Below are 26,047 nucleotides of genomic sequence, written 5' to 3'. Positions count from 1 at the left end.
GGCAGACAAGGTCTCCCAGAAGGCCATGCCTCAGCAAGGCAACACCCACCATAGCCAAGGGTGAGGTCAGCAGGACCTGGATAATCATTTGTGGGCCCCCTCCTGCTTCCCCTCTCCGGGCGGATGTCTACCTGGCGCTCACTCAGATGCCAGAGACCAGCAGGTGCTCAAAGCACGATACTTCCCTGCAAACCAGGAAACCCAAATCAAGAACTAGAATGAACCTGGTATGATGAGGAAGTGATGCTCAGACATTTAGCAAGAAATTGGCAGCATTTATATGGAGGGAAAAAAAAACTTTTTTTAAATCCTTACTCTGGGACAGTGAAAAAAATGACTTAAATAAATGGATATGGGGTATTCCTGCATCATCTTCAATATTATGCATATTTAATTATCCTCAAATTAGCCTGTCCATCCAAGCAGTTCAATCAATACCCCAGTGGAATCTTTACCCTGAAGTGCAAACCTGAATCTAGCATCCACAGGGAAGAACAAAAGTTTTGAAATGCTTCAGAGAGAAGTCACACAAGTACCATCCCGTCGTTAACAAGTGTGAACCGACAGCTATTACGATTGTGCGGAATTAGGGGCAGGAAGAAAGATCTAGGAATAGAGTCACGAAATAATGCAGGAGGCAAATGGCCCATCACACAAGGCATTATTTATTCAATAAACAGTGTTGGGGGGAAATGGCCAAGAGATTTGGAGGAAAAAAATAAGTTTAGATATCTAACTCCTTGCATTGTCTTACGATGAATTCCTGTTTGATTCCTAATAAACACAAAACCTCAAAAGTTCTGCCCCTATCAATAATAACTCAGGGATGGGACCCTACCCTATGAATATAGGTGCATCACTAATACCCAAACCTGAAATTCAATATTGTCAAGAAGCTTGATAATCTCATCTCTGAAGATCTCCACTGGGGCTCATGAAAAGGGACCCAATGTGAGAAAAGTGAGCAGATGCTATTTTTACTTACCAGGTTGGCATGATTCAATTTTTTTTTTTTTTGCAGCTCAGTTGGCACCTGCTGTATGGGGACCCGCGCTCTCGCTCAGAGGGGCGGAACTGCGGGGGACAGTTCTGGGGTGACCTGGCTTTCGTCTGGACAGCCTCATGATGCCCTGCTCAGCCCGAGCTCCCATTCCGGGAAGGGATGGTCTGTGTTCTTGGTGTCAGCTCGTCCCTGTGTATGTGTGTGTGTGTGTGTGAGTGTGTGTGTGTGTGTGTGTGAGTGTGTGTGTGTGTGTGTGTGTGAGTGTGTGTGTGTGTGTGCGCGCGCGCCCTGAGCTCCTGTTGTATAAGGTCACCAGTCTGCCCTGGGGACCTTGTGACCCACCTCGTGACCTCATTTACCTCAATGGCCTCTGTGAAGACCCCATGTCCACAAATCCCTCACAGGGATGCTGAGCTGTGCTCTCCACACCTGCCACCTCCCACGGGGGCAGTTCCCCGTCCTGACCCCACTTGACCCACCTCACCCATGTCCCACCCTTGCGGGCAGCACCGGACTTGCAAAAGCAATGCCGTGGTCCGTCTCCTGCACTGTCCTGTGCCATGGGCTGCTTCGGGACAAAACTCTTGATTTTAATAACTACTTCCTATCCCTCCCTGCGCCCAGCAGAGTGCCTTGACCACACAGCTCAGTGCGTACCTTCATTTTAACGAAAAAACATGCTATGGCTTAAAAAAAATGAACCGGGCATCCCTGTTTGTAACAATAAAAGAAAGGCATGTGTCTGGACATTACCCATGTCCATCACAGGGTATTACTTGTGGGGATTCAACAAAGCAATGCCCACCTCAGGACTGGTGCCTGTTACGTATTCTCCAATGAACCGACAAACATTTATTGTTTTCCCTTTATTTTAATTCTCTGTCCTTTTTGTATTTATATATATTTTTTTCTGGACTACAATCTTTCTCCATTAAAAAAAAATCATTTCCTGCCTCCTAACCGATGTCCCGGCTCTACAATATATAGATCCCAACATCGCTGTGACCAAGCATTAAACAATCGCTTTTATTCTTTATCCTGTTCAGACCAAACTGGACGGTTCAAAACTGCAGGGAGAAACACGTCCCGTGAATGGATGGCTTGCACAACTCCACCTCTGAACCCACAAGAGACTCGGGGGGGCCCTGTGTACTCTAGAACCCATGGCTACGTGCGCAGGCACATGTGGGAGCACTGCGCTGCCTTGACCAACCAAATCTGTGCCGGGAGCTGCAGCGCCGTGTCCCAGCTGTACTCCGGAGACAGCAGCTTGGTGGGCTTGTGGGTGAAAAAGTACTTGTTCAGGTATCTTTCGTAGGTGCTGTTCAGCCCATTTTCCTTGTCGTGAATCATCCCTTCCAGGTATTCTTGGATGAAGTCTAAAATCTCCAGAGGCGTGCCACCCACGACGGAGCCATCATAGTAGAAGTCCCCCTCTCCCAATAGGATGCACGCCGCTGATCTGAACCTCCTCTCGTAAGGGAAGTCCTTTATGTCTTTGAAGTACCACCAGGCATGGAGCTGAGCCACAGACGTGCCCAGGGTCTCCACCCCAAAATCGTTCTGGAAGACCCTGTTGGCCGTCATGCTGAAAAGAAAGTCGACTTCGTCCTGAATGTGCCCTAGGATGTGCGAAGCCAAGTTCTTCATGTGCATGAGGTGAAAGTCCTCCCGGCTGCCTTCTCTGATGGTGAATACCTGGAATGTCTGCAGAGGACCTGGCTCCAGGTTGGGCAGCCGACACATGGCATCCACCATGATGTAGAAGATGACTCTGTAGCCGGTCATGAAGTGCTTATTGGCCGACTGCATGAACAGCTCTAAGTACTGGTCTGCGATCCTGCAAGACACACACATGTACAGAGGAAGGTGCTCCGTAAGAGTTTCAAGGGAAAGAGACATGTCACCAGATGTGTCATCTAACTGACACGTCACGGATGCTACAGAGCCCCCAGTGGGTAAGGGTAGGCAGGTCGAGTCTGCAGGTCCAACTGCACTGGTTAGTGAGGAAGGGTGTGGTGAACCAGGGGGTCTGAGAAAAGCCTTTAAGGTTTTGGAACACCCATTGAAAAGAAAGAAAATGTGAGCTAGGGACGCCTGGCTGGTTCAGCAGTTGAACATCTGCCTTAGGCTCAGGGCATGATCCCAGGGTCCTGGGATCAAGTTCCACATCAGGATCCCTGCAGGGAGTCTGCTTCTCCCTCTGCCTGTGTCTCTGCCTCTCTCTGTGTCTCTCATGAATAAATAAATAAAATCTTAAAAAAAAAGAAAATGTGAGCTAAACAGTATCAGTAGAGACAGCCACATGACATGAATGACCCCATGAAGCAAGGACAAAGCCACATCAGGGTGTTTCTGCAGGATGATGGCAAGATGCGATGGTTACGGGTCCCTGTGGGCGGCCTCCCGGCGGTGGAAGATTCGTATGTACTCGTTTGCTTTTACCTGCCAGTAGCAAGGACAGCCAGGCCTATGGTGAGGTCCTGTCCTCTGTAGTACTCTTCCAGGACCCGTCTATTAAAGGTGCCTTCCCATATGACTGGAGCGAGCCAGTCCGTGGTCGTTACGACATCAGGGCGTTTTCTGTTGAACAAACAAGAAACCAGTAAAGTGGGCTCCACCTTCACGACGACAGCCGCAGAGGCCGTCCGACAGACACCAGTGAACGCAGGCAGAGCACCTACCACGTGCCAGGCACTGTGCAGGTGATTTAAGCAGCTCATTTAATCCTTGCAAGACACGATGCAGTAAGTACTACTGCGATCCTTGTTCTTGGTGTGGGGAAACAGAGGCACAGGTTGGTTGAGTAGGCTGCCTAATGCCACAGAGCTAATATACATGGGTCAGTATGCAAGACCCAGCAACTGAAGGGATGCCTGGGTAACTCAGTGGCTGAGTGTCTGCCTTTGGCTCAGGTTGTGATCCTGGGGTCCTGGGATCGAGTCCTGCTTTGGGCTCCCCGCAGGGAGCCTGCTTCTCCCTCTGCCTGTGTCTCTGCCTCTCTCTCTTTCTGTGTCTCTCATGAATAAATAAAATACTTTTTAAAAAGACCCAGCAACTGCTACTTTTGTCACCATGCTACCTGCCTTTCAGCCCAGGGGCCACATCCTCCGACCTCCAGCTCAGCTTAAATGGGAGCCCAGAATCAGGGTGTCCTGATACTGCTTGAGGCCAGTACTGCAGGCACAGTGCCTCTGCCTCCCCACATCTCCCTAAGTCCTTCAGTTTTCCTTCCTCCTCTCCACTAGCACCTCCCCCCAACCGCGGAAGATCTAGAAGATGCTTCTCTTTAAACCTCCCCTTGCCTTAGGTCCATCACTGCAATCCAGAAGGAAAAAAAATATCTGGGGGCATCACAATGCCAGATTTCAGGTTGTACTACAAAGCTGTGTTCATCAAGACAGTGTGGTACTGGCACAAAAACAGACACATAGATCAATGGAACAGAACAGAGAACCCAGAAGTGGACCCTGAACTTTATGCTCAACTAATATACGATAAAGGAGGAAAGACGATCCACTGGAAGAAAGACAGTCTCTTCAATAAATGGTGCTGGGAAAATTGGACATCCACATGCAGAAGAATGAAACTGGACCACTCTCTTGCACCATACACAAAGATAAACTCAAAATAGATGAAAGATCTAAATGTGAGACAAGATTCCATCAAAATCCCAGAGGAGAACTCAGGCAACACCCTTTTTGAACTTGGCCACAGTAACCGGAGAAGGACAAACAGTGTATGTTCTCATTCATTTGGGGAATATGAATAATAGTGAAAGGGAATATAAGGGAAGGGAGAAGAAATGTGTGAGAAATATCAGAAAGGGAGACAGAACATAAAGACTTCTAACTCTGGGAAATGAACTAGGGGTGGTGGAAGGGGAGGAGGGCGGGGGGTGGGGGTGAATGGGTGACGGGCACTGAGGGGGACACTTGACGGGATGAGCACTGGGTGTTATTCTGTATGTTGGTAAATTGAACACCAATAAAAATTAATTTATAAAAATTAAAAAAAAAGATGAGTCCAAACAGGGACAGAGATATTAGATTTGGTTTCAATAATAGGGCTTAAAACATGCAAAGCTGGTTCAACATTTGAAAATTGTTTGATACACCTACCATCCCAAGAAATTAAATAACAGTCAGGTGCCTGTTATCATTTGACACAGGAAAAAAAAAACATTATACGATGTCCAACAACCATTCATGAAGAAAAAAAGAGAGAAGACTTCCAGAAAAATAGGAATAAAGGAGAATTACCTTAACTTGACAAAGGGCATCATTAGTTTCTCTCTCTTTTTTTTTTTTAAGATTTTATTTATTTATTTGAGAAAGAGAACACAAGCAGGGAGGAGGGGCAGAGGGAGAGGGGGAAGCAGACTTCCTGCTGAGCAGGGGGCCCAATGTAGGACTCAATCCCAGAACCCTGAGATTATGGCCTGAGCCTAAGGCAGATGCTTAACCAATTGTGCCACCCAGGCATCCCAATTTCTTTTCATGCCACAAGTTTATTCACCAACATATTGAGTATGTTGAACTCAAGAGTTTGATCCATTTTTCAAAGAGACTATACCTCTTAAAATGTTACTTTTCACATCCATTTAATGGATTAATTAAACATCCTTATTTCTTTAATTTTTATTTGTTTATGATAGTCACAGAGAGAGAGAGAGAGAGAGAGAGAGAGAGAGAGGCAGAGACACAGGCAGAGGGAGAAGCAGGCTCCATGCACCGGGAGCCCAACGTGGGACTCGATCCCGGGTCTCCAGGATCGCGCCCTGGGCCAAAGGCAGGCGCTAAACCGCTGCGCCACCCAGGGATCCCTCTTTTTTTTTTTTTAATTTTTATTTGTTTATGATAGTCACACACACAGAGAGAGAGAGAGAGAGAGAGAGAGGCAAAGACACAGACAGAGGGAGAAGCAGGCTCCATGCACCGGGAGCCCGACGTGGGATTCGATCCCGGGTCTCCAGGATCGCGCCCTGGGCCAAAGGCAGGTGCCAAACCGCTGCGCCACCCAGGGATCCCCTAAACATCCTTATTTCTTAAGCAGTTGATGTCTTACTATAAAAAAAAAGGTGCAAACAAATCCAGATCCAAAGTACAAAATCATTGTAAGCAGTAACCACCTAAAACTGGGAACAAGGCAAGGAGGCCCATCCTCACCAACTCTTCTTCACCAGAATAGTGTGGATTCTAGCCATTGCAATAAGGCAAGAAGAAGAAATGAAGCCCCGGGGGACTGGAAAGGAGAAAATAACAATGACCCTGTTTGCAGATGACTTGTATATATATAAAATCCTACAAAAAGGGGTGCCTGGGTGGCTCAGCAGTTGAGCATCTGCCTTTGGGTCAGGGTGTGACCCCAGGGTTCTGGGATCGAGTCCCACATCAGGCAGGGAGCCTGATTCTCCCTCTGCCTGTGTCTCTGCCTCTCTCTGTCTCTCTCATGAATAAATAAATAAAATATTTTTTAAAAAAAACTCTTGAATTCAACATAATCAATATATTGTGAATAAACTTGTGGCATGAAAAAAAAATTGGGATGTCTGGGTGGCAAGTTGGTTAAGCATCTGCATTGCCAGGGAGATGCAGATCAAAACCACAGGGAAATGTCACCTCACACCTGTTAAAAGGCCTGTATAGAAATAGATAAGAGATAACAAGTATTGGTGAGTGTGTGGAGAAAAGGGAATCCTTGTGCACTGTTGGTGGGAATGCAAATTGCTGAAGCCACAGTGCAAGACAGTGTGGAGGTTCCTCGATATTTTTAAAACAGAAATTTCAAAAAGGAACCAATCTCACCTCTGGATATTTACCTGAAGAAAATGAAAATACAAATTCCAAAAGATATATACTCCATCATATTTATTGCAGCATTATGTATAATAGCCAAGGCATGGAAGCAACCTAAGTGCCCCTTGATAGGTGATGAACAGATAAGAAGATGTGGTGTATATATGCAATGGAATATTACTCAGCCATTTAAAACAAAGCCATACTGTCTTATTTCTTCACATGTTTGGTAATTTGGGGTTGAAAAGTGGATCATTTAAATAATGTGGCCACTCTATAAATCAGATTCTTTCTAACGGAGCAGAGGTTTCAGTGACCATAAATGACAAAGAATACAGGCTTTATAAAAATAGTTCAGAAGCTATTAAAACTAAAGAACATAACAATAAATGGCAAGCGCACATGGTGGGGAGGGCAGGAGGACCTGGTGCAAGGCCACTGCAGAGTTGGAGAGAAGTACCCAGCCCACAACTGCTTAAAATGCCAGAAACCTCACTATTCTTTTTCTGGAGCAAATGCTCCCCCAGATTGGTGCAAGCCTTTGATTTCCAGAGTTCTGAAAGAGTTGATTATAGCAATTTTTGCCAGTTTCTTCATTGGTTTTATGAAGGATAAAGTTGGGGGAGGTTATCACTCTTCACTTTTGGTGACATAACTCTAGAGACTCTTGTACCGTCTGTTGGCAGCACCAAGCATCATAAAGCAAGAACTCTGGGAATTCACTTGGACGTCGACCTTGGAAAACTCCTGGTATGACCTTCTACTTTGGATGGTCCAGTGCCCTGCCACCCAATGGCTCCACCTCCACCTGGTGCAGGTTCCGCACACACATGCCAGGTGACCTGTATGAAGGGTGCCAGCAAAGCAGAGAAATGACCCAAGTGCCCACAAGCAGGACAGCTGATGGATAAACTCCTATATTTCCACACTGGATGTTTACACAGCTGCCCAAAATGAACCTCAGTAATGTGCAAAACTTGGGTGAATCTTACAGTATCAAGAGAAAATAAAAATCCCAGAAGAGTACCTAAGTGTGATATCTTCTTTATATAAAGTTACAGGGGACAGAGTAAAGGGATGGGAAAGGATATGCAGGTTTTCATTTCCGTTGCATTAAAATAAGCAAGCAAGCAAATGCAGAAATAATACAAGCAGGCTTGCATGAACCCATGATAACAGTGTTGTGGATCATGGATAAGATTCATCCACGAAAGGGCAGCCCGGGTGGCTCAGCGGTTTAGCGCCACCTTCAGCCCAGAGCCTGATCCTGGAGACCCGGGATTGAGTCCCACATCGGGCTCCCTATACAGAGCCTGCTTCTCCCTCTGCTTGTGTCTCTGCCTCTCTCTCTGTGTGTCTCTCGTGAATAAAATAAATAAAATCTTTAAAAAAAAAGAAAGATTTATCCATGAAGCTGAGGTCCATTTAAAATACATAAATATGTAAGGAAAACGCTCAGAGAAGCTCAAATACAAATGAATGATCAACATACCAAAATACGCTCAAACGGTAATAACTGCAGATAGGCAAACTGACTTGGGATATTTTAAACTAGCAGTTTTGCCTAGAATAAGAGATTTTTCTGATACCTTACTTTATCCACAGTACATAAGAAACTAAAATGGTACGATTGTTGAGAGGGAGTTTAGCAACCTACATCCAAATTATAAGTGCCCCCTTTCTTTGAGCTCATGACTTTGTTTGGGGGGATTTGTCCCACAGATCGACTCACATGACAGTGTGAAAACACCTACATACAAGGTTAATCACTGGAGCCTTACTTGCAAAAGCTCCAAACTACAGACCACCTAAAACCAGTGGCGAGTTACAGGTCTGCAACCAGAAAGTCAGGCACTATGCAGCCATTACAGACATGGGGCCTCCCCATTGCTGGTGCCGGAATCAAGAGGAGCCATCACAGTAGTTTCAAACCACTTCCAAAGAGAGTCTTTCACTGACAAGACCAAGGAGGTCAAACCAAGGAGAGTGTGTCAGGATGAAGAGCCTAAACAACGAAAACTCCAGGGATGCCCAGGTGGCTCAGTCGGTGAAGGTTCTGCCTTCGGTTCAGGTCATGATAGCAGGGTCCCAGGATCGAGCCCCGCGTCAAGTTCCCTGCTCAGTGGGGAGTCTTCTTTTCCCTCTCTCTCCCTCCCTCCTGCTCATTCTCTCTCTCTCTCTCTCTCTCTCTCTCATATAAATAAATAAAAATATTAACAAAAGAAAAAGAAAAGAAAATGAAAACTCCAGCCCTGGGAGCCTCCCAGGGCAGCTCTAATGGGGTGATCAGAAAAAAATCTATCGCTCCACACTGAGCACCATTATTTGTGTGAGAGCAGACATGTCTATTCTTACCTCGGATTGAACCAGTCTGAGAGCCGGAGTTCTACTTCATCCCTGGTGAAAAGGGAAAACTGGGTTATTGTGGGTCATCCATGTATCCAGCAAACATTTCCGGAGCCCCGTGGTGTGGCAGGGGCTGTCGGGCACTGGTTCAAAGCTGTCGGCGTACAGCCTGTGCACTGACCTCGAGAAGCCAAGGAGACAGCCCTCCGGGGTCCCCAGGGTAGGAGCTGCTAGCTGGGTAGGTGGTAGGATCAACCCCATTTGGGGGTCAGGGAGCCTCATAGTTTGGTGCCGAGTGATGGCCAGAGTGGGGACGGCAATAAAGGGCTTGTGGGCATGCCACTGGGAGGATTTACCAAACCCACAGTAGCACCAGCTTAGAGGCTGTGAACGGAGATGGCACAGGTTCTCCCCCCTCGTTCACCACCAGAGTGGCTTTGCTGCATTTAAGGTAAACAGGTTGGAGAAAGAGCCGACATTATGTCTTTAACCTTCATCTAAACACACAATTTACCTAGTTTTGTTGTGCTTTAATGAGATTGGGCAGTTTGCCTCCATAACACTGGGGCGTGCTGTCCGTAAGGGAAAAATGGTGGGAGAACACCCTGATTTCGTTATCGGATTCCCCAGGGCTAGACTGTCGAACTCGGGGCTGCCCATGCAAACTTCACTAAAATCACAAAGTAATGGATGGGCAACGTACTAAAAACTAGCCTTTCTTTCATTCATTTATTTTTAAGTGAGCTCTGCACCCAATGTGGGGCATGAACTCACACCCCTGAGATCAAGACCTGAGTTGAGATTGGAAGTCAGATGCTCAACAAGCTGAACCACCCAAGCACCCCCCAAAAGTGGCCTTTCTTTTAGAATATTGGGGTCACGGATCCCTGGGGTCCCACGGAGTGACAGAGGCATGGAAAACACAGCTGGTTGAAGAGGGGATCCTGACCTAAAGAAACCAACACCCTGGAGGAAGGCGCTCAGCCTGCAGCAGAGTTGGCCTCGTCCTGGGCAAGCGCGTGAGGGGCCCAGCCTGCGGGATGCAGGGCTGTTGTTACCCGGGGGGCCAGGGGAGCCTGGCTCCACACCACACGCCTACCCTGTCCCCACATGGTGGGCTCACACACGCAGCTGCGTGCAGTGCAGGCCAACATTAGGGACTCCACGAAGCCCATCCACCACCTGCTGTCCCCAGAGACGCATGCTGGCACACGGACCTGGGGTCCCCCCTGGATTCCCCATGGGCTCTGGGAGACAATGATGCCTGCTGTGCGGTGCTGCTCTCTCGTGTCCTGTCTGTCCCTTGAACATCACCACCATCCTTGGACCTACCACAAGTGCCTACTCGTGGGCAGAGCAGTCCCCAGCTGAGAGGCAAGGGCCCACCTGGCTCCTGCCAGCTTTTCTCCCAGTCTGTCGGGTCTTCGTACAGCAGCGTTTCCTGCCAACACAGATGCCCCATGTGTAGGGAGTTTTGCCAGGCAAAATTCAGGACTCCCACTGGTCTGCTCACTTGGTGATGTGCATCTAAAGTGCCTCTGTGCCCTCACGGCTCGATCGCTCACCTCAATTCAGGGCTCAATCACTCACCTTTGTTCAAGCCAGAATGCTCTCCTCTTGTCTGGATGCACCACACTTTATCCCATTCCCCGCGGCAGGGCACTGGGTCACTTCCACTTCTTGGCAATTGTGTGCAAAGCTGCTGTGAACGCCTGGTGTGGGTTGTTCGTGGAGGTCCGTTTGCAGGCCACGTGGACAAACAGGAGCACGATGCCAGGTAAACGGAAAGACTGTATTTAGTTCCCTAAGAAGCCGCCAAGATGTCTTCAAAGGCGCGGCCCCATGTTGCATGGCCCTAGCCATGAACGAGGGTCCCGCTGTCCATGTCGCTGCCGGCACACAGCGGTCATCAGCATGCCAGATTCTCCAGGGTTCATGGTGGCATCACGTTGTCTTGATGGGCAATTATCCCATGGCAAATGATTTTGAGCATCTTTTCACGTGCCTGTCCCCGCTCTGCGTGTCGTCTTTGGTGCATCTTCTCGGTGTGCTCTGATTTTGCCTGCTTTTTAAGGAGGCTGTGTCTTTACTGTCAAGCTGGAAGCGTTCTTTCCATTTTCTGGATTCAAGCTTTTTATCAGATGTGTTTTCATGAAGGCTTCATCTCTAAAGACGTTCTTCCTGACAGTATGGCTGCGTTCTACTCAGTCTCTGCGGAGACAGCCCTGCTGGTGAGGAGGTGGTGAGAAGAGGGACTTCTCTATAGGAGACAGCTTTCTCGTGGGTCACTAGCAGGTGTGTCCTGCATGTCCAGAAGAGCAACCTCGGGCTATCCCTCCCCTTGCTTCGCGTTTCCTTCAAGTCTTTGCTATGTAGATTCCGACATTGCTCACTGTGCCCTGTAATGTGCCCGCTGCCTACCTCCTAGGAAAAGAGCGGAAAAGCTCCCCACCAGCAGATGCTTTGGGCGATGGCCGCCCACCCACCCCACCCCGCCCCAGGAGTAACTGTTACCCATCCACACATGACAGAGTTAACATCTGCACACTTTGCTCCATCCCATGGAGAGAAGGGAAGGTCTGGTCATGTCCGAGCATTACTAATGTCTGCACCAAACTCAGCCCCTGATGCCCTCTCTGCCAACTTCACGGGTCCCGGCTCACCCATATCTCACGTTTACCTGAAGTGATACTTGATGAACAGGAAGTATAAAACACATGAGATCAGTAACAGCATCTTTCTCTTGGAATGCATCTCCTCCTGGAGGGACAAGGAGAGAGAAGGAGATCTTAAATAACACACAGTCTTACCCCTGCCACTTTCTAGGCCTGGATTCACAGCATCTCATTTGGGGCCTCGAGATACCAACTGAAGCTCCTGCTTCTAGAAGGAGGAGGCTGGCCTGGAGGGTTGGGGGGAGCTCTGTTCTACTGGTGCTCCTCAGGGCGTCGAGCTCCTCTCTCCCCTGCCCTGGGCACTGAGCGTGCACATCCTCTGGCCCTCCTGCTACAGCACGTGCACCTCTATCTGGACGGTATAGGAGAGATGCATCAAATGCCCCCACAACCCCGCTGTAAAGACAAAGCTGTGACACCCAGCTGTGATGATGAGGAGGAGGAATCCAGGAGTCCTTCTTGGCCTCGGAGGCATGACATGCCCCCCAAAGTAGACTCTGTTCTTTTTCCTCACCTGGATAGTAAGATGGCTTGTTGGTCCCAAGGGTATGGTGGTTTAAACCAAAACTATGAGCTCTCTCCAAGGTCGATGCTCACGAACAGGGATTAAAACCTAAATCACAGGCATTCAGGTCTAACGTGGGACTCTGGGCTCTGGTCACACCCCAGAGCTTACTTGGGGTTTCTATGCACAAGCCTGTAGGGTCATGTGTTGGAGCAGAGGGGGGCTCTCTGATGCTTCCTTTCTGAGCACTTGGCTAACGGGCACGAGGCTTCCCAGCACACTGACCGGCTCCGCAGCTGTCTGCCGTGTGTGCCTGTCGAGCGCACAGGAATGGGGCTGCTCTGGCTTGAGGTGCCCGGTGAGGGCCCAGAACACGCTGGGTTTTGGAGGCAGATGTCAGATGAAAGAGAAGAATCAACACGGCTCCCTAATCATCTTATATTGATAAAATACTGAAATTCAAATAGCCTGGATCTCTTGAGCTAAACACAAATACAACGTAAAAATCGATTCAGTTGTTTCTTTGACCTTTGATAATATGGCCGCAGGACACCGGCATCGCAAATGTGGCCCCCGTTGTCCTCGTACTGGATGGTCTGCGTCCCCCAGCACTGCACAGGCACAGCGTCCAGGCCCCATGACAGGCGACGGGCCCCCTCTTTAACCAATCCAAGGACATTAGAAACGCCACGTGGATGGGGCAGGAAGTCCCTCCCAAGGTGCGCCCCAGCAACGTCGTCCCCGTACTGCTCACACTGGCCCACCCCCTCCCGAAGGGTGGTCCCTTTACCTGGCTGGGGGCGCTGTGAGAGACAAGGGGGGTATTGCCCAAGCATTCTGTCTCTGGGTCTCTGTAAAGCCACAGGCTGGACACTGTCCCCTGCTCTGAGGTGGTGACATCAGCAGGCCCTTTGATGATGCAGCTGGCAAAGTCCCAGTCACAATGATGCAGCTGCCGGCAGGGGCATCTTGGGGATGCTGGATGACAGGACTTTGTCCCATTTAAAAAGTAGAGGATGGGGCGCCCAGGGTGGGGCGGGGCTGAGTCCATGAAGTGTCCGACTCTTGGTTTCGGCTCAGGTCATGATCTCAGGGTCGTGGGATCGAGTCCTGCGTCGGGCTCCTGTCAGGTTTAATCCGATCGGTAATGAAATGAAATAGAGAGGTCAGGCAAAAGTTGGTCGAAACAGGCTTTTAGGGATCCCTGGGTGGCGCAGCGGTTTGGCGCCTGCCTTTGGCCCAGGGCGCGATCCTGGAGACCCGGGATCGAATCCCACGTCGGGCTCCCGGTGCATGGAGCCTGCTTCTCCCTATGTCTCTGCCTCTCTCTCTTTCTGTGTGTGTGACTATAATAAATAAATAAATAAATAAATAAATAAATAAATAAATAAATAAAACAGGCTTTTAATGCGACATGCTCTCCAGGTGAGGTTCCTCGGCCCCCAGGGGAGGGAAAGAGTGGGGAAGTCTCAGGCCGGGGAAGTCACTCCCAGGGGAGTACAAACAGGCTTTTGAAGGGGGGAGGGTTAAGGGGTTGTATGTCTGTACAGGATGGTAGGTATTAGGTATATTTCTGGTGAAATCAGCCTGGGGCAATAACTGCCCATGCCCTTATATGGGGTCTGGGTAAGTACGGTTCAGGTTTCCTGCATAGGTCCAGTCTCCCCCTGATGACATATCCTCGGGCGGTCTGCTGGTGGTGGGAAAGTTCCGAGGTAGGGGCAACAAGGTGGGGGGTCCGCCACCATTTTGTTGGTGCCTCCCTATCCCCCTTGATCCCACCGGCCCAACAGCTCCAGGCTAAGCGCAGAGTCTGCTCAAGTTTCTCTCTCTGCCTCTCCCCCTGCTCATGTGCTCACTCACTCTCTAAATGAATACATATTCTTTTTTTTAAGTAAAGGATATTTGGTAAATGCTCTTTGGCTCCTTGTCTCCTCTGTGGTTCCCTCCTCGTTTTCTAGGGACTGGCCTCACTCACAGGGCAGTGTCTTCACCATGGCGTGTGTTCACACCTATGACAGAGACACTGCACACCAGCTTCTGTGTCCTCGTCCCACCATGACAGCCACCTCCCTGCCCAAGAACGCATCCCCTTCATTGTCCTTCCAGTGCTTCTGTGGCACTCAGCTTGCTGACGGTGGACGCCACATGTGTTCCTGCCATCCGGCCCATCAGGTGTGCTCGGCACAGGGAAATCCTACTCATGTGCGATCCCACCATCACCATTTGTGGCTGTAACACCCATCTTTCCATACCCCTCCCCTTTGAAAGTAAGATCATTTTCATTATCGAAAGTGTAGCATGTGTGCATGGTGTCTTGGCTACACGACAAATGCGACAAACGCCACAGAGACGTGCCCTCACTGCAGTGGGGGCAGAGTGCATGCTTCCTCCTCCGTGCCAGCGGCGGTCACTGGCAGACTTGGGCTTGCAGACACCTGGCCCTCACCTCTGTGCTCACATGGGGGCATCCCCCCACATGCCCCCACCTCCCCGTGGCAGCCCTGGGCTGCACACACCTGTCTCTGCCCACTTGGCCACCGGGAGGGTGTCTGCGCGCATGGGGAAGGCCCGTTCGCTGCAGGCCTGTGGTTCTCAGAAGACCCCGGGTGGGCAGGAGTCGTGGGGGTGCTGTCCATCCACCAGGGAGGACCTCCCCGCGAGTCACTGCCCAACGCCCGGCCTGGTGGAGAGTGAGCTGGGCGGGCTCAGTCCTCAAAGCCATCAAGGCCGCCCTTGCCCATGGATGCCTCCTTCTCTCCCCACAGCCTCCATGACCCCAGGGCTGCGGGGGGGCTCCTCCCCTGGAAAGGAATCCAGCACATTCCGGGGTCTGGGGTCCCCCTTCAAGGGGGGGGACAGGTGCCTATAGCGAGTGTCGGAGGGAATGGAGGTCATGGGCCAGATGCACCTGCTTCCTGAGACCACGCCGTGGAAGTGAAGCCTCGGACAAGAAGTCCGCTGACCCTAGGGCCTGCAGAACTCGCTTATTTTAGAGAAAATCCAGACTACGCTCCTCCAATGAGTCAAACTTACACCCTTTGAATTACTTTGTCCCCACTGAGCACCTGACGCAGGGAGACAGTTATTGCCTCAGGACTGAGCTGGTGAATCAGATCACAAAGGGGGCCTGGGAGCCCGATAACAAACAGGCAGGACAGGGGACGGGACAGGGACAAAGGTTTGGAGATAGATGGGGCTGCGCGGGGTACAGCCAGTGATTCACAGGGGCAGTGGGGGTCAGGCGGGCCCTGGTCACCCCCACGTACTGATGTCCAGTAGCTGCCACCCCCTCTCAAGGCTGCGTCTGGAGATCGGGCGCTTCACCATCATCACACACCCTGGAACATAGCAGGTACTCAATGCGATCACCACGAGCTGTGGTCAGGTCCTTTGGATGGGATTTGGCACCCAATGTCCCAGTCAGTCCACCGGGGGCCCCCCTGCTGGCCCCCAAGCACCAGCCTGCCTGCTGCACGGGGACACAGGGCCTTTCCACTCTGCTCTGGACCCTGGCCCCCTGCTGTGTGAACCCAGGTCTGTGCTCTCCAGGCCCCAAACCCCAAAATGTCTGTCTCATTCTGGCCCCACCATCTGGGCTCCCCTCGCGTCCCCTCCCCTGGGATTCATCACTTCCAGGGTTTCACTCCGAAGTCACAGCCACATGCTCAAGGCAAGGATGGCCCACACAGTTCCTCACATGTGGCGTCATGGGCCCTTCTGTGCCCTCGAATCCGGACACATAGGCCAGGCAGGGACAGTCCCTGTCGGCTGCCAGCTCCAGCAGCTGAAGAGGCCAGGGAGGCCCAGGGTCACCCGGGCTCCTGCGGCCAGCAGGCGCTCAGGCCCAGGGTCCCGCCAGCCACTCACCCAGCCTCACCTGACTTCCCTTTACCACCTTGACCCAGACGGACACTCTGTCCTAGCAGATGTCAGGGTCATCCCATCACTGGCTCCAGGACATCCGTAATCGGTGAGGGGGGTGGCAGCGGTGGTGGCCTTTGGCTGTGTTCCCAGCATGCAGAGGATGGGTGGGGAGAACAGGCAGTGCCTGGAGGCAGGAGAGCGGAAACTACAAGGCAGAAAGGGGTATAAAGGTGGTGGGCCATGGCCGAGGCACCCACCAGTGGGCATGGCCCTGCTCCTGCTGAGCCTGGGGCTGAGCCTGGTCTCCACCCAGGAGCTCAACCCCCAAGCCATCGTGCGGAAAAACTATGACATGGCCAAGGTGGGCCCAGGGTCTGAGTCTGGGCCCTTCCCAGGGGCCAGGCTACAGAGCACCTGTCCGTCCTCCATCTGGGGTCGGGGACCTGGGAGGAGGGCTTGCTTCTCCTTCCCCAGCTATGATGGCTGTGGATATTTCTAGGAGGGCAGGGAGTTCCCCGGGAGAGCAGAGGGGTCCCCATGAGGGCAGAGGGGTCCCCGAGAGGGCAAGGAGGACCCTGGGAGGGCCCCAGGAGTTCCTGGGACGGAAGGGGCGGTCCCTGGGAGGGCAGGGGAGCCCCTGGGAAGGCAGGGAGGACCCTGGGAGGGCAGAGAGGACTCTGGGAGGGCAGGAAGGGTAGGATGCTGGTTGGGAGCCCCACACGCAGGCTCCCCACCCATCGGGGCCTTGTCCACAGGTGTCGGGGGTCTGGTACTCGGTGTCCATGGCCTCGGATGACATGAAGCGGATTGAGAAAGATGGGGACTTGAGGGTCTTCATACAGAATATCGAAAGCTTAGAAGACGGCAGTCTGAAGTTCAATTTCCAGTTCATGTGCGTGTCACCCATCTCAGCTGGAACGGGGGAGGACCGATGTCCCTCCTACCCCCACCCTGTAAACAGGGTGGGAAAGGCTGTACCGGGGGGTCAGCCTGGGGCTGAGGGAGGCTTGAGGCCCTGGCTGGCTGCCCGGTGTCACAGCAGCCGGTTTCAGGGTGCTCGGGGAGTGCGTGAAGGTGGCCGTGGTCTGTGAGAAGACGGACAGGAACGGGGAGTACACCGTCAACTGTAAGTGCAAGTGGCCCTTCTGCGTCCGGCAGCAAGGGCTCCTGGTCCCCAGGGTGTCAGCCGCCTCCTGGCGAGCTGTGACCTAGGGGCTTTTATGGGGCCCCATGGCAGCCTGACCATGACATGAGGGCACCTGCCTGGCACGTGGCCCCGGGGAGGGCCCTGGTCTGGCCCCTGGCTCACGCCTGGCAGGTGCACTGGTTTGGGGTTCAGGGAAGGGTGGGCACCACCACCACCGCGATGCCCAGGGAAACTGCCTGAGCAGCACCCCTCCTCCTGCCGGGGCCACCAGCCCACCATCCACACCTACGGCCGCACGGCATACCTGGCACACATGCCAGGGGTGAGCTGGGGCTGCGCTGAGCTGCGTGTCCACACAGATGAGGGGGACAACAGGGTGCTCCTCTCGGAGACCGACTACAAACTGTACATCACCTTCCATCTCCGGAACATGAGGAATGGGACAGAGACCAACGTGCTGGCACTCTATGGTACCACCTCCTGACCCCTCCCACGTGCCTGGGGGCCCCTCCAAACTGGAGGGGATCTGACCACCCTAAGGCTCTGATCCATGATCAGGTCACCCCTCATGGAGCATTGGGGACACAGGCCAGGCCCCTGAGCTCTGTGTGCACCCCCACCTTGCCCGGCCCCATCTCTGCTCAGGGCACCCCGCCCCCAGCCTCAGCCCTGCCTGGGTGCCCCTGAGGCCTCCTCCTTATGGCATCCCAGCAAGCAGTGAGGGACCCTAGCCCCTGCTGCTCTGTTCTCAGGACGGGTGCCAGACCTGAGTCCCAGCTTCCTGGAGAGGTTTGAGAAAGTCTGCAGAAAGTACGGGCTGGGTCCTCAGAACATCCTCAGCCTGAGCGACCAAAGTAGGTCCAGCACCATGGGCAGCAGCCAGGAGGTCTGGGGGAGCCCCCCTGGGCCGCAGAGCTGGGGAGGGAGCCCCCAGTGAGGCTCCATCTGCGAACCCACTCTGTTTTCCCAGATGACTGTTGCAAATACAAGAAGTAGAGGAGCCCACCCGGGCCTCCCGGTGCGTGAGCATCGTGTCTGGGCGGGGGGAGGGGGTAGCATGGGGTGCGGCGGGAGAAGCTGGGGGCAGGAGTGGGGCTGCTTCCCCAGACCCAAGTATCAGGGGGCCGTATGGGGTGGTAGTGCCCGAGCACACATGGAGCACACTCTGTGTCAGTGTCCTGGGGCCACCAGAGCAGATGGCGTGGGGTGGGGGGGCTGCCTCTGCCTCCATGTCCACACGGCTTCCCCTCCATGTCCGGGTCTCCTTCCCCTTCTAAGGACACTGGCCACTGAATTTAGGGCTTACGGGGTAATCCCACACGATCTTGTTCCAAGATATTCTCCTTAGTCAGATCTGCACAGACACTTCCCTTTTTCCAAATAAGGTCACACCCTAGGTCCTGGACATGGGCGCAGGAACACGCACACACTTGGGTGGACCCTCTTCGACCCCTACTTTCCTCCTCTGAGCTGTTGTCCTTTCTCCGGGCCCAGCTGCATCCAGGGAAGATGGCCCCCACCCTCCCCAGGGACCAGCCCTCCAGAGTCGCCTCCTCTGAGGGACAGTCATCCCTCAGAGAAGACAACGGGCTCAGAGGCTGGGACATGGGCCCCTGATGCACCTCACACTTGTGCATACTTGGAGTTCCCACTAATTCTTGGTTAATCCATTCGTAGACTAGAAGCACTTGTCCCTTAGACATCCCTCCAAGAAATACGGAAACGAGCACACCGACACCATCCGCACACATCCCCAGCAGCCCTGCTCACAGTTGCCCTCCGGAAACGGCCTGACGCCCCCGGTCCAGGCGCCTGGGGACCCGGCCCAGCATGAACGGGAATGGGCTGGGAGGTCTCCAGGCGGTGGTGTCGAGCGACAGCCACCAACCCCAGAAGGCCACACTTGACGATTTACGATTGGATCGGTTGAGTTGTCTGGAAAACCACAGAAACAGAGAACCACTGTGGGGGGTGGGGGGTGGGGTGCGGCTTGAAGGGATGCCCGGAGGGCTCCCTGAGCATCTGGGCCGTGGTGGAGGCCATGGGAGCCTGCACACACCAGGAAAGCACAGAGCTGTGCACATACACGCCTGCCCCTCAGGGCACGGCAACAAGGCCGCATGACAGTGGGGTGGTGCCAGGGTCGGCGTCCAGGGGGATGGTAGGCAAGATGGTGGCATCAGGATGACCGATGAGGGGCACCAGGCGGTGTCTTGACTCCCACAGCTGCATGTGAGTCTATAGTTCTCTCAAAATAAAAGGTTAAACAGAAGAAACATCTGTCCTTCTTTCCAAGTCATTTCCCAGAAAATGCTGGCAGGCTCCCCGATTGTCTCCCCATCCCCGGGCTCAGCCCAGGCCCCACCACCATCGCTGGCCCTCGCTTCCCACATGGCTTCCCTCCACCTCCCCCACCCAACTCCCCACACATACATGCTCCATCAATGCTTAGCAGGCAGCCAGGTGGCTCCGGGGTGGGCAGCTGGATGGGGCAAGGAGGGGCTCCCCTGGTACCCCCAGGCTGAACCGCAGCTGTCCCTGAGCCCCCTCCATGGGTGAGTTCAGCCTGAGATCTCTTCCCAGCCCACTGTCCCAGAAATCTCCAGGACCAACACAGGGCATGGACTGGTTAGCAGGATGGATTGAGGCCCAGCCGCATATCTCCAGGAGTCCCCACCCCCCAGCCCAAAGCCCCAGGGAGCTGCGGGGAGCAGTGTCTGCTCTTAACAGCTGAGCTGGGCTGCAGAGGACCAGGGTCTGAGGAGCTCCAGGCAGGAGATGGAGAGCTTTGTGCCCCTTCCGCAGGGGCAGAGCAGCTCCATCAGGATGGGCAGGGGGCTGGGCAGTGGCCAGCCTGGCCTCAGGCTCCTTGTCCAGAGTCCAGAGCCTCAGTCCAAGCTGCTGGGCCATGGCAAGGGACATGTGGGAAGCTTCCCACTCAGCAGGGCTCACTGGTTCGGAAAGCTGGCATCTGGGGTTCAGAACGGGGTTTCCCAGAAGGGATGGTCATGACGTGGTGGATGGCAGCGCTTGAACAGTCCCCAGCCCCAGCCCTCCGAGCTGGGCTCTGGTGCTCAGCGCACTCCCGCAGCCCACCCAACCCCGGAGACCTCCAGGCGGACCGGGTGACAGATGCAGCAGCCCACAGTCTTGGGGTCAGGACAGAGCAGGGCTCGGCGGGGCACGAGGGACATGCCAAGACACCATCACTGTGGCTGGCGTTGGGATGCTGAGGTCCCCTCTCAGTGAGCGATTAGGACCCAGAGGCGAGTCTGGCGTGACCAAAATCAGGTGAGCTTGTTGCAGGAGAATAAACAGACAAGCTGCCCACAGAATGCGGGCTTGACCCCAGCAGGAAAGCGCTTCTCAGTGTTTGCTGCCACCCAAAAGGACTTTACTTCCAAGGAAGGGGCATTGGTAAATCTCTGACACCCCTGCGCCCCCTCACCCAGCCCCTGTCACAGCCCTAGGGGGACCTGCTGCGGACTGGGGTAAAGAGGCCAGAGAGCCCAGGGCAGGGCGGGGTGCCCAGGGGCATCAGTGGGGACACTAGCAGAGTGCCCCAGGATGCCGCCCAGAGGGAAGAACCGCCCCGGACCAGATCTCACTGGCCCAGTGTGAGCAAGGGAAGTCCCAGGGCAGGGACAGCTCTGGAGTCCTGCAGGGGGTCAGACTGCATGGCCCAGGCCAGGACGACAGGAGCGACCTTGGGGGTGTCAAGTGGGGAGAGGCTCCGCTGTCTTCTTTCATCTTTATTGCCCTGGGCTTTCTGGAAGACCACAGCCTCCTCCCTGGCCTCAGATGAAGGCAAGAGAACAGTCCCCCACGGGTTCCATCCAGATTGCTGGCACGCATCAGAGGACGTGCTGCTTCAGTTCCCACTTCCCCAGAGAGCCGGTAGCGGTGGAGACGGTGGTGAAGGAAGCCAGATACAGGGACCCTGCTCCCCGCTTGGGTGAGCCTGAAAGCAAAGGGGACGCCATGCCAGGCCAGCCGCCCAGCCAAAGCTCAGTCCTTGCCTTTCCCAGCACAAACCCCATGTGGGGAGGACCACACAGCACCACGAAGTAAGAGCTTGGAAACGGAGGCCAGTGGCACTGTGTGTGCAGGTGACCCCCTCACCATGGCCCCACTGGAACACAGGACAGGTCCCTGCAGGTGCCGGCTACTAGAAAGAGGGCCGAGAAGGAAGGCCTGGCCACAGACTTCACAGGTCAACACACGTATGTCCAGGAAAAAGCAGGTTCCAGAACAAGTGACACGGAGGGAAGAGGCGAGGCAAGGTCCCTAAAGGCGAGGCCAGGCACAGCAGCAGCCGGTTCTGTCAACTGAGTCAGGCAGGTGCTCGTGGGAGGTGAGGACAAGTCACCTGAACCTACACCAACCAGTGTCACCCCCAGGCAGGCACCATCGCTGCACGAAACGGGCAGATCCTCACTAGCTGCAGATGGCAGGTGGGGCCAGGCCTCCCTGAGCCGCTGCCGCGGTGGCAACCCTGGCGTCCCGCCACCTTGTACGCATCCAGGTGCCAACTGTGCTGCATACTGCCTTCCAGAACCTGAACTTCTCATTTATTCCCAAGACAGGAGCCCAGATTTGCCTCCTCCGCCGTCAAGCCATGGGCACAACATTTGGCAGTCCGGAAAGAACAGGGCATGGCTGCGCATGCTGGTGGCACCAGTACCTGGACAAATACAGGACTGTGGGGACCTGGCCAGGCCGGGTGGAGCAGGTCCAGCAGAGTCAGGGTGTATGGGCAGCGGGGGCACAGCGCAGGTGCAGGTCGGGCCCAGCACGGACAGTTGAGCCTCACCGGGCTGGGGGGACGGGCAGCAGTTGGCCTGTGAGGAGCCCGCAGACAGTTTGGGGGTTTCCTGGTGTGCATTCTATAAAGAGCACTGCACCCAGCAGGGCTGCCCTGGTGACACCCTAAAGTCCATGACACAGCCTAGCCCACAGCAAACCCCTCCGGGGCAGGTTCTCTCCACTCTGACCCATGGACACGTGCCCCATTCTCCAGGGAGGGCTCCCTGGATGCCTCGTTCCCGAACCACGGCCTCGTCTCCACTCTCACTTGGCCCTCGGGGGGTGTCTGTGCCCCCGCACCCAGGATGGTGGGGCTCACAGGGGTTGTGGTGTCCCCAGCCTACAGGGAGCGGCCCAGGAGGCTCCAGAGAGGAGCCCTGCCCTTCCCAAGCTTACCGGCGCTCCAATGTCTGCCACGGGAACACGATCTTTGTTCCCTCAGTGCCCAAGTTCCTGGTCGCACAGCGTTCAGGACTGAAGACATGGAACAGACAGAGGATGGTAGGCAGCAATGCCAGTTTACCGGGCAATAGTACAAGGCTCCCAGTGAGGGAGGGGGCCCGAGAGCGTGGCCGTTTTGGTGTTAAATCTGGGGGTCCTTATAAGCTCTCTCGCAGAACTATCGTGAGTGTCCTGAGAGAAGACCCCGAGGACTGGGCGCTGAGGCGTGTCCATCAGGGCTTTGATTGCACACGTCTACTCGGTGGGCTCCTGTCCACGTGTCGATGGTCTTGTGCGTTGATGTCTGCACGCTGACGTTTGACAAAGTTGCCCGCACAGAGGCTGCAGACACGATGCTGTTGTGGTCTTGTCCGTGCTGCCAAACAGGATGCCAGTGCAGTTCTGTCTCCACCGTCCTGGCTCCCTGTGTCCTCGTCGGGTACCCTGGCCTTAACTGCCTGAGTGTCCAATGGACTCCTAACACTGCCCCCTGCTCCTCCCCTCTGACCAGGGAGGCCGGTGACCAGTGTCAGAGACGAACAGACCAGACTTGCTGACAGAGGCAGTAGCCAGGGGGCCCCACCACAGCTGAACTCCCTGCCCGGAGGAGACTGGACCTTCTGGGGGGAGTGAGGGCCAGGGAGAGGGGCACGTGGGCTCCAGCAAAGGGGACAAGCTGGAGACTTACCACAGGTGTGTGTGGCCGGGCCTCCCGGGGTTGCTGGCAGGCGGGGCCTGGCTCGGGCGGGCACTGACCAGGACACGCAGCCAGCCAGGCATTCAGGGGGGCTGGGGTCATCCTAGGGATGGGGCTTCTCGGTGCTTGTCCATGTCTTTAGAGGCCAAGGTTGAGGCCTCGCTGAGAAGAAGCTCAGGGGAGCCAGCTAGAGTCTGGCCAGGACCACGTCTTTGTCCCCGGGCCCCTGGTACACACGGCCCAGCCGGCAGCACCCACCTGGACAAGATCCGAGGGTGAACAGGGGTTCTGAGGGGGCGCAGGGCCACAGCAGCCCGGGCCCCTCATCTCGGGGCAAATATGGTACCCTCCTCATCCCGAGGGGGCCCTCGCAGGCAGCACCAAGATCCCGGTTCTCCAGGTACTCCTGCTGCGCTCAGCTGGGAATCGTGGGGCATTCTGCATCCCTGTTTTCTTTTTCACTTTGGGTATTTGACCTGCAGGCCCCTCCCACACACAGAGTGTCACGTAATGGACCCCTCAGTAGCCCCTCAGGGCCTCACAAGGACACTGGCCTCCATTGCTTTTGTTACTTTTTGTTGCATGCGTCACAACCACCATCAGTAGGTCCCCGGCTGCCTTTCTCCTCCACAGATGCACGGGCAGCAGGTCTGTGTAGGGTCCGTGCCCTGCCAGCACTCCATGGCCATGGGTGGACACTCCACATGGGCTCATGGCCCTTGTCCATCCCGTGTGTCGCTCTGCAGCATTCTGTGTCACGGTCATGCTCTCAGGGTCATGAGATCAAGCCCTGCATTGGGCTCTGCGCTCAGTATGGGGTGCGCTCGTCTCCCTGCCCCCCTGCCCCTTCAGCCTGCACACGTGTACACACACACACACACACACACACACATCCTCTCTCTCAAATAAATAAATCTTAAAAAAAAAAAAAAACACGCACCGCACTTGCTGCATCCGGTGGCAAACTCTGAGGTGCCCACGCCCCCCCCCAGGGTGAACGCTGCTTGTGGAACGCTGGCCCTGAGGGTGCGTGCAGCCCCACGCTGCCAACAGTGTCCCCATGGCTGCGAAGCGGCTCTGCCCTCCACAGCCCAGGCGCTGCCTCCTCCATCCCCAGGGGCTGCTCAGGCCCCTTCTCTCAGGTGAGGAAACACAGCTCACTGCCTGCATTCACCCCGACTCCCGGCAGGTGGAAGGCGCATGTGCACGCTCCTCCTCCTCCTCAACAGCTGCCTGTTCAGGTTCCTTTGCCACTTTAACAGTTGGTGGGTTTTTTCCCTGTCGATTCTTAATTCTCTATTTGGGATATCGATCCATTGTGCACCCCTGGGCACCAGACACCCTCCCTGGTCTGTCACCTGCCACTGACCATGCTGCTTCCCTCTTGTTCTGAAATATGTCCTCTCATCTATCCCCCATCCTTGTCCATGGAACTCATGTGCTCAGGGCTGCATCCGCTCCTCCTCTTTCCCTCCTGGCGCTCGCAGCAGGAAGCGTGCCAACTTGCAGGTGCAGGACGCTGGGCCAGACCCTGCTGCCTACCTGCCTGCAACCTTGGTCACAGTTCCTAAACTCTCTGTGCCTCAGTTTCCATAGTTGCAAACTGCAGGTAAGGAGACCTGTGCTGTGAGGTCATCGTCACAAGGATTACCTCAGCTACTAAGGGCCAAGTGCTTCCAGCACCAGCGGGCAGACTGTGTTGCTGCGGCTGTGCTGCCGTCACGGTGGAGCCTGAGCTGCCCGTGAGCTCCCTAGGCCACGTCCGCTGGGCGCCTTCTGCACTCTCAGCACCTGACAGGAGTCTGGCACACAAATATCCCAATGAAAAAATCGACTGTGCTATCTCTGCCCTGAGCCAGGAGCTCTGAGCTGCTCTGCCCTCCTCAAGGTCAGGGGATGGCCAGGGGCTGGATGCTCGGAGTCCGGGATGGGCACGGTGGAGGCCGCATACCAGGAGCTGGCCCGCTCAGTGTTGTTTTTTAAGATTGACCTTTCAAAGCCAGCATCCTGTTGGCTACCAGAGCCAGGTTTGGACAGCAGGCCAGAGGGTGACCTTGGCCATGCCTGGGGAGGAGGTCGGCCTCCTGGAGCAGGGAAGGCCATGTTGTCAGAATCTCCATCCGCCGAGCTCATGGGACCCACAGCCTGAGACCCGGGACCCCCCATGGCCCCTTGGTCACTCGCTCCCTGAGCTCCACCTGCAACCACTGAATCCAGTTTTGTGAGGAGCATGGAGCTCAGCATTCCAGAATGAACATGGCACACAGGGAGCCAGGTGTTGGGGGCTCCAGGCTAGAGAGGAGTCCAGGGGTCGTGACCCTGCATGGTGGGGCCCGGGGTCAAGGCCATGATACAGGGAAAAGGGTGGGCAGAGGCACAAACCCTGGCCATCCACCTCACCATGCACCTGAGTCCCAGAGGCACAAAGACGGGGCTTCCTTGCCCTCCACTTCCCCAGCCCCATGCCCATCACGGGCCCTGGAAGGTGATGCGAGGGGTTAGGGGAACGAGGGCGGGCAGTCTCACACGTGACCTCATGTTTCCCAGCTCTGATGGCCACCTCGCAGTGCTCCAGGCTGAGGGCCAGCTGACAGCCGTGGGACACCATGTGGGAGGGTCCCTCAGGGTTGTCACGTGGGGGTAAAGGACAGGAAGGAATTCGGAGCTCAGGCCCTGGGGATGGGATCCCCAGACTCAACACACAACCACACAGGACCCTCCAGAGGTGGGCCGCACCTGCTCCCCACCCCCGCGGCCATCCT

At 54.6% G+C, this 26,047-nt stretch overlaps 2 protein-coding genes across 2 annotated transcripts; one reads left to right on the top strand and one right to left on the bottom strand.

Moving 5' to 3' along the window:
- Positions 1-2,159: 2,159 nt before the first annotated feature.
- Positions 2,160-4,578, bottom strand: GLT6D1 (glycosyltransferase 6 domain containing 1). Its single transcript, XM_055336343.1, has 2 exons — positions 3,449-4,578; positions 2,160-2,843 (listed from the first exon to the last, which is right to left on the bottom strand). Exons 1-2 carry the CDS (start codon positions 3,724-3,726, stop codon positions 2,171-2,173), a joined length of 951 nt encoding a protein of 316 aa, XP_055192318.1. The 5' UTR covers positions 3,727-4,578; the 3' UTR covers positions 2,160-2,170.
- Positions 4,579-16,459: 11,881 nt separating this feature from the next.
- LOC129499068 (epididymal-specific lipocalin-9-like) lies at positions 16,460-18,337 on the top strand. The gene is made up of 6 exons (XM_055308709.1): positions 16,460-16,555; positions 16,950-17,086; positions 17,247-17,320; positions 17,701-17,811; positions 18,094-18,195; positions 18,312-18,337. The coding sequence occupies exons 1-6, from the start codon at positions 16,460-16,462 to the stop codon at positions 18,335-18,337; spliced, it is 546 nt and encodes a 181-aa protein (XP_055164684.1).
- The last annotated feature ends 7,710 nt before the right edge of the window (positions 18,338-26,047 follow it).

The sequence above is a fragment of the Nyctereutes procyonoides genome, unplaced genomic scaffold, assembly GCF_905146905.1.
Source record: "Nyctereutes procyonoides isolate TBG_1078 unplaced genomic scaffold, NYPRO_anot_genome, whole genome shotgun sequence".
Taxonomy (NCBI): domain Eukaryota; kingdom Metazoa; phylum Chordata; class Mammalia; order Carnivora; family Canidae; genus Nyctereutes; species Nyctereutes procyonoides.
Note: the sequence above shows the minus strand (reverse complement) of the source record. Positions and strands in the feature narration are given on the sequence as shown.

Bases quoted from the DNA above. Each gene is read 5' to 3' on its own strand.
- GLT6D1 (XM_055336343.1), bottom strand. From the start codon at position 3,726: ATGAGCTGCTTAAATCACCTGCACAGTGCCTGGCACGTGGTAGGTGCT. The intron at 2,844-3,448 runs GTAAAAGCAAAC...TGTGTCTTGCAG, and splicing joins GCTGTCCTTGCTACTGGCAG to GATCGCAGACCAGTACTTAG.
- LOC129499068 (XM_055308709.1), top strand. From the start codon at position 16,460: ATGGCCCTGCTCCTGCTGAGCCTGGGGCTGAGCCTGGTCTCCACCCAG. The intron at 16,556-16,949 runs GTGGGCCCAGGG...CCTTGTCCACAG, and splicing joins AAAACTATGACATGGCCAAG to GTGTCGGGGGTCTGGTACTC. The intron at 18,196-18,311 runs GTAGGTCCAGCA...CTGTTTTCCCAG, and splicing joins CCTCAGCCTGAGCGACCAAA to ATGACTGTTGCAAATACAAG.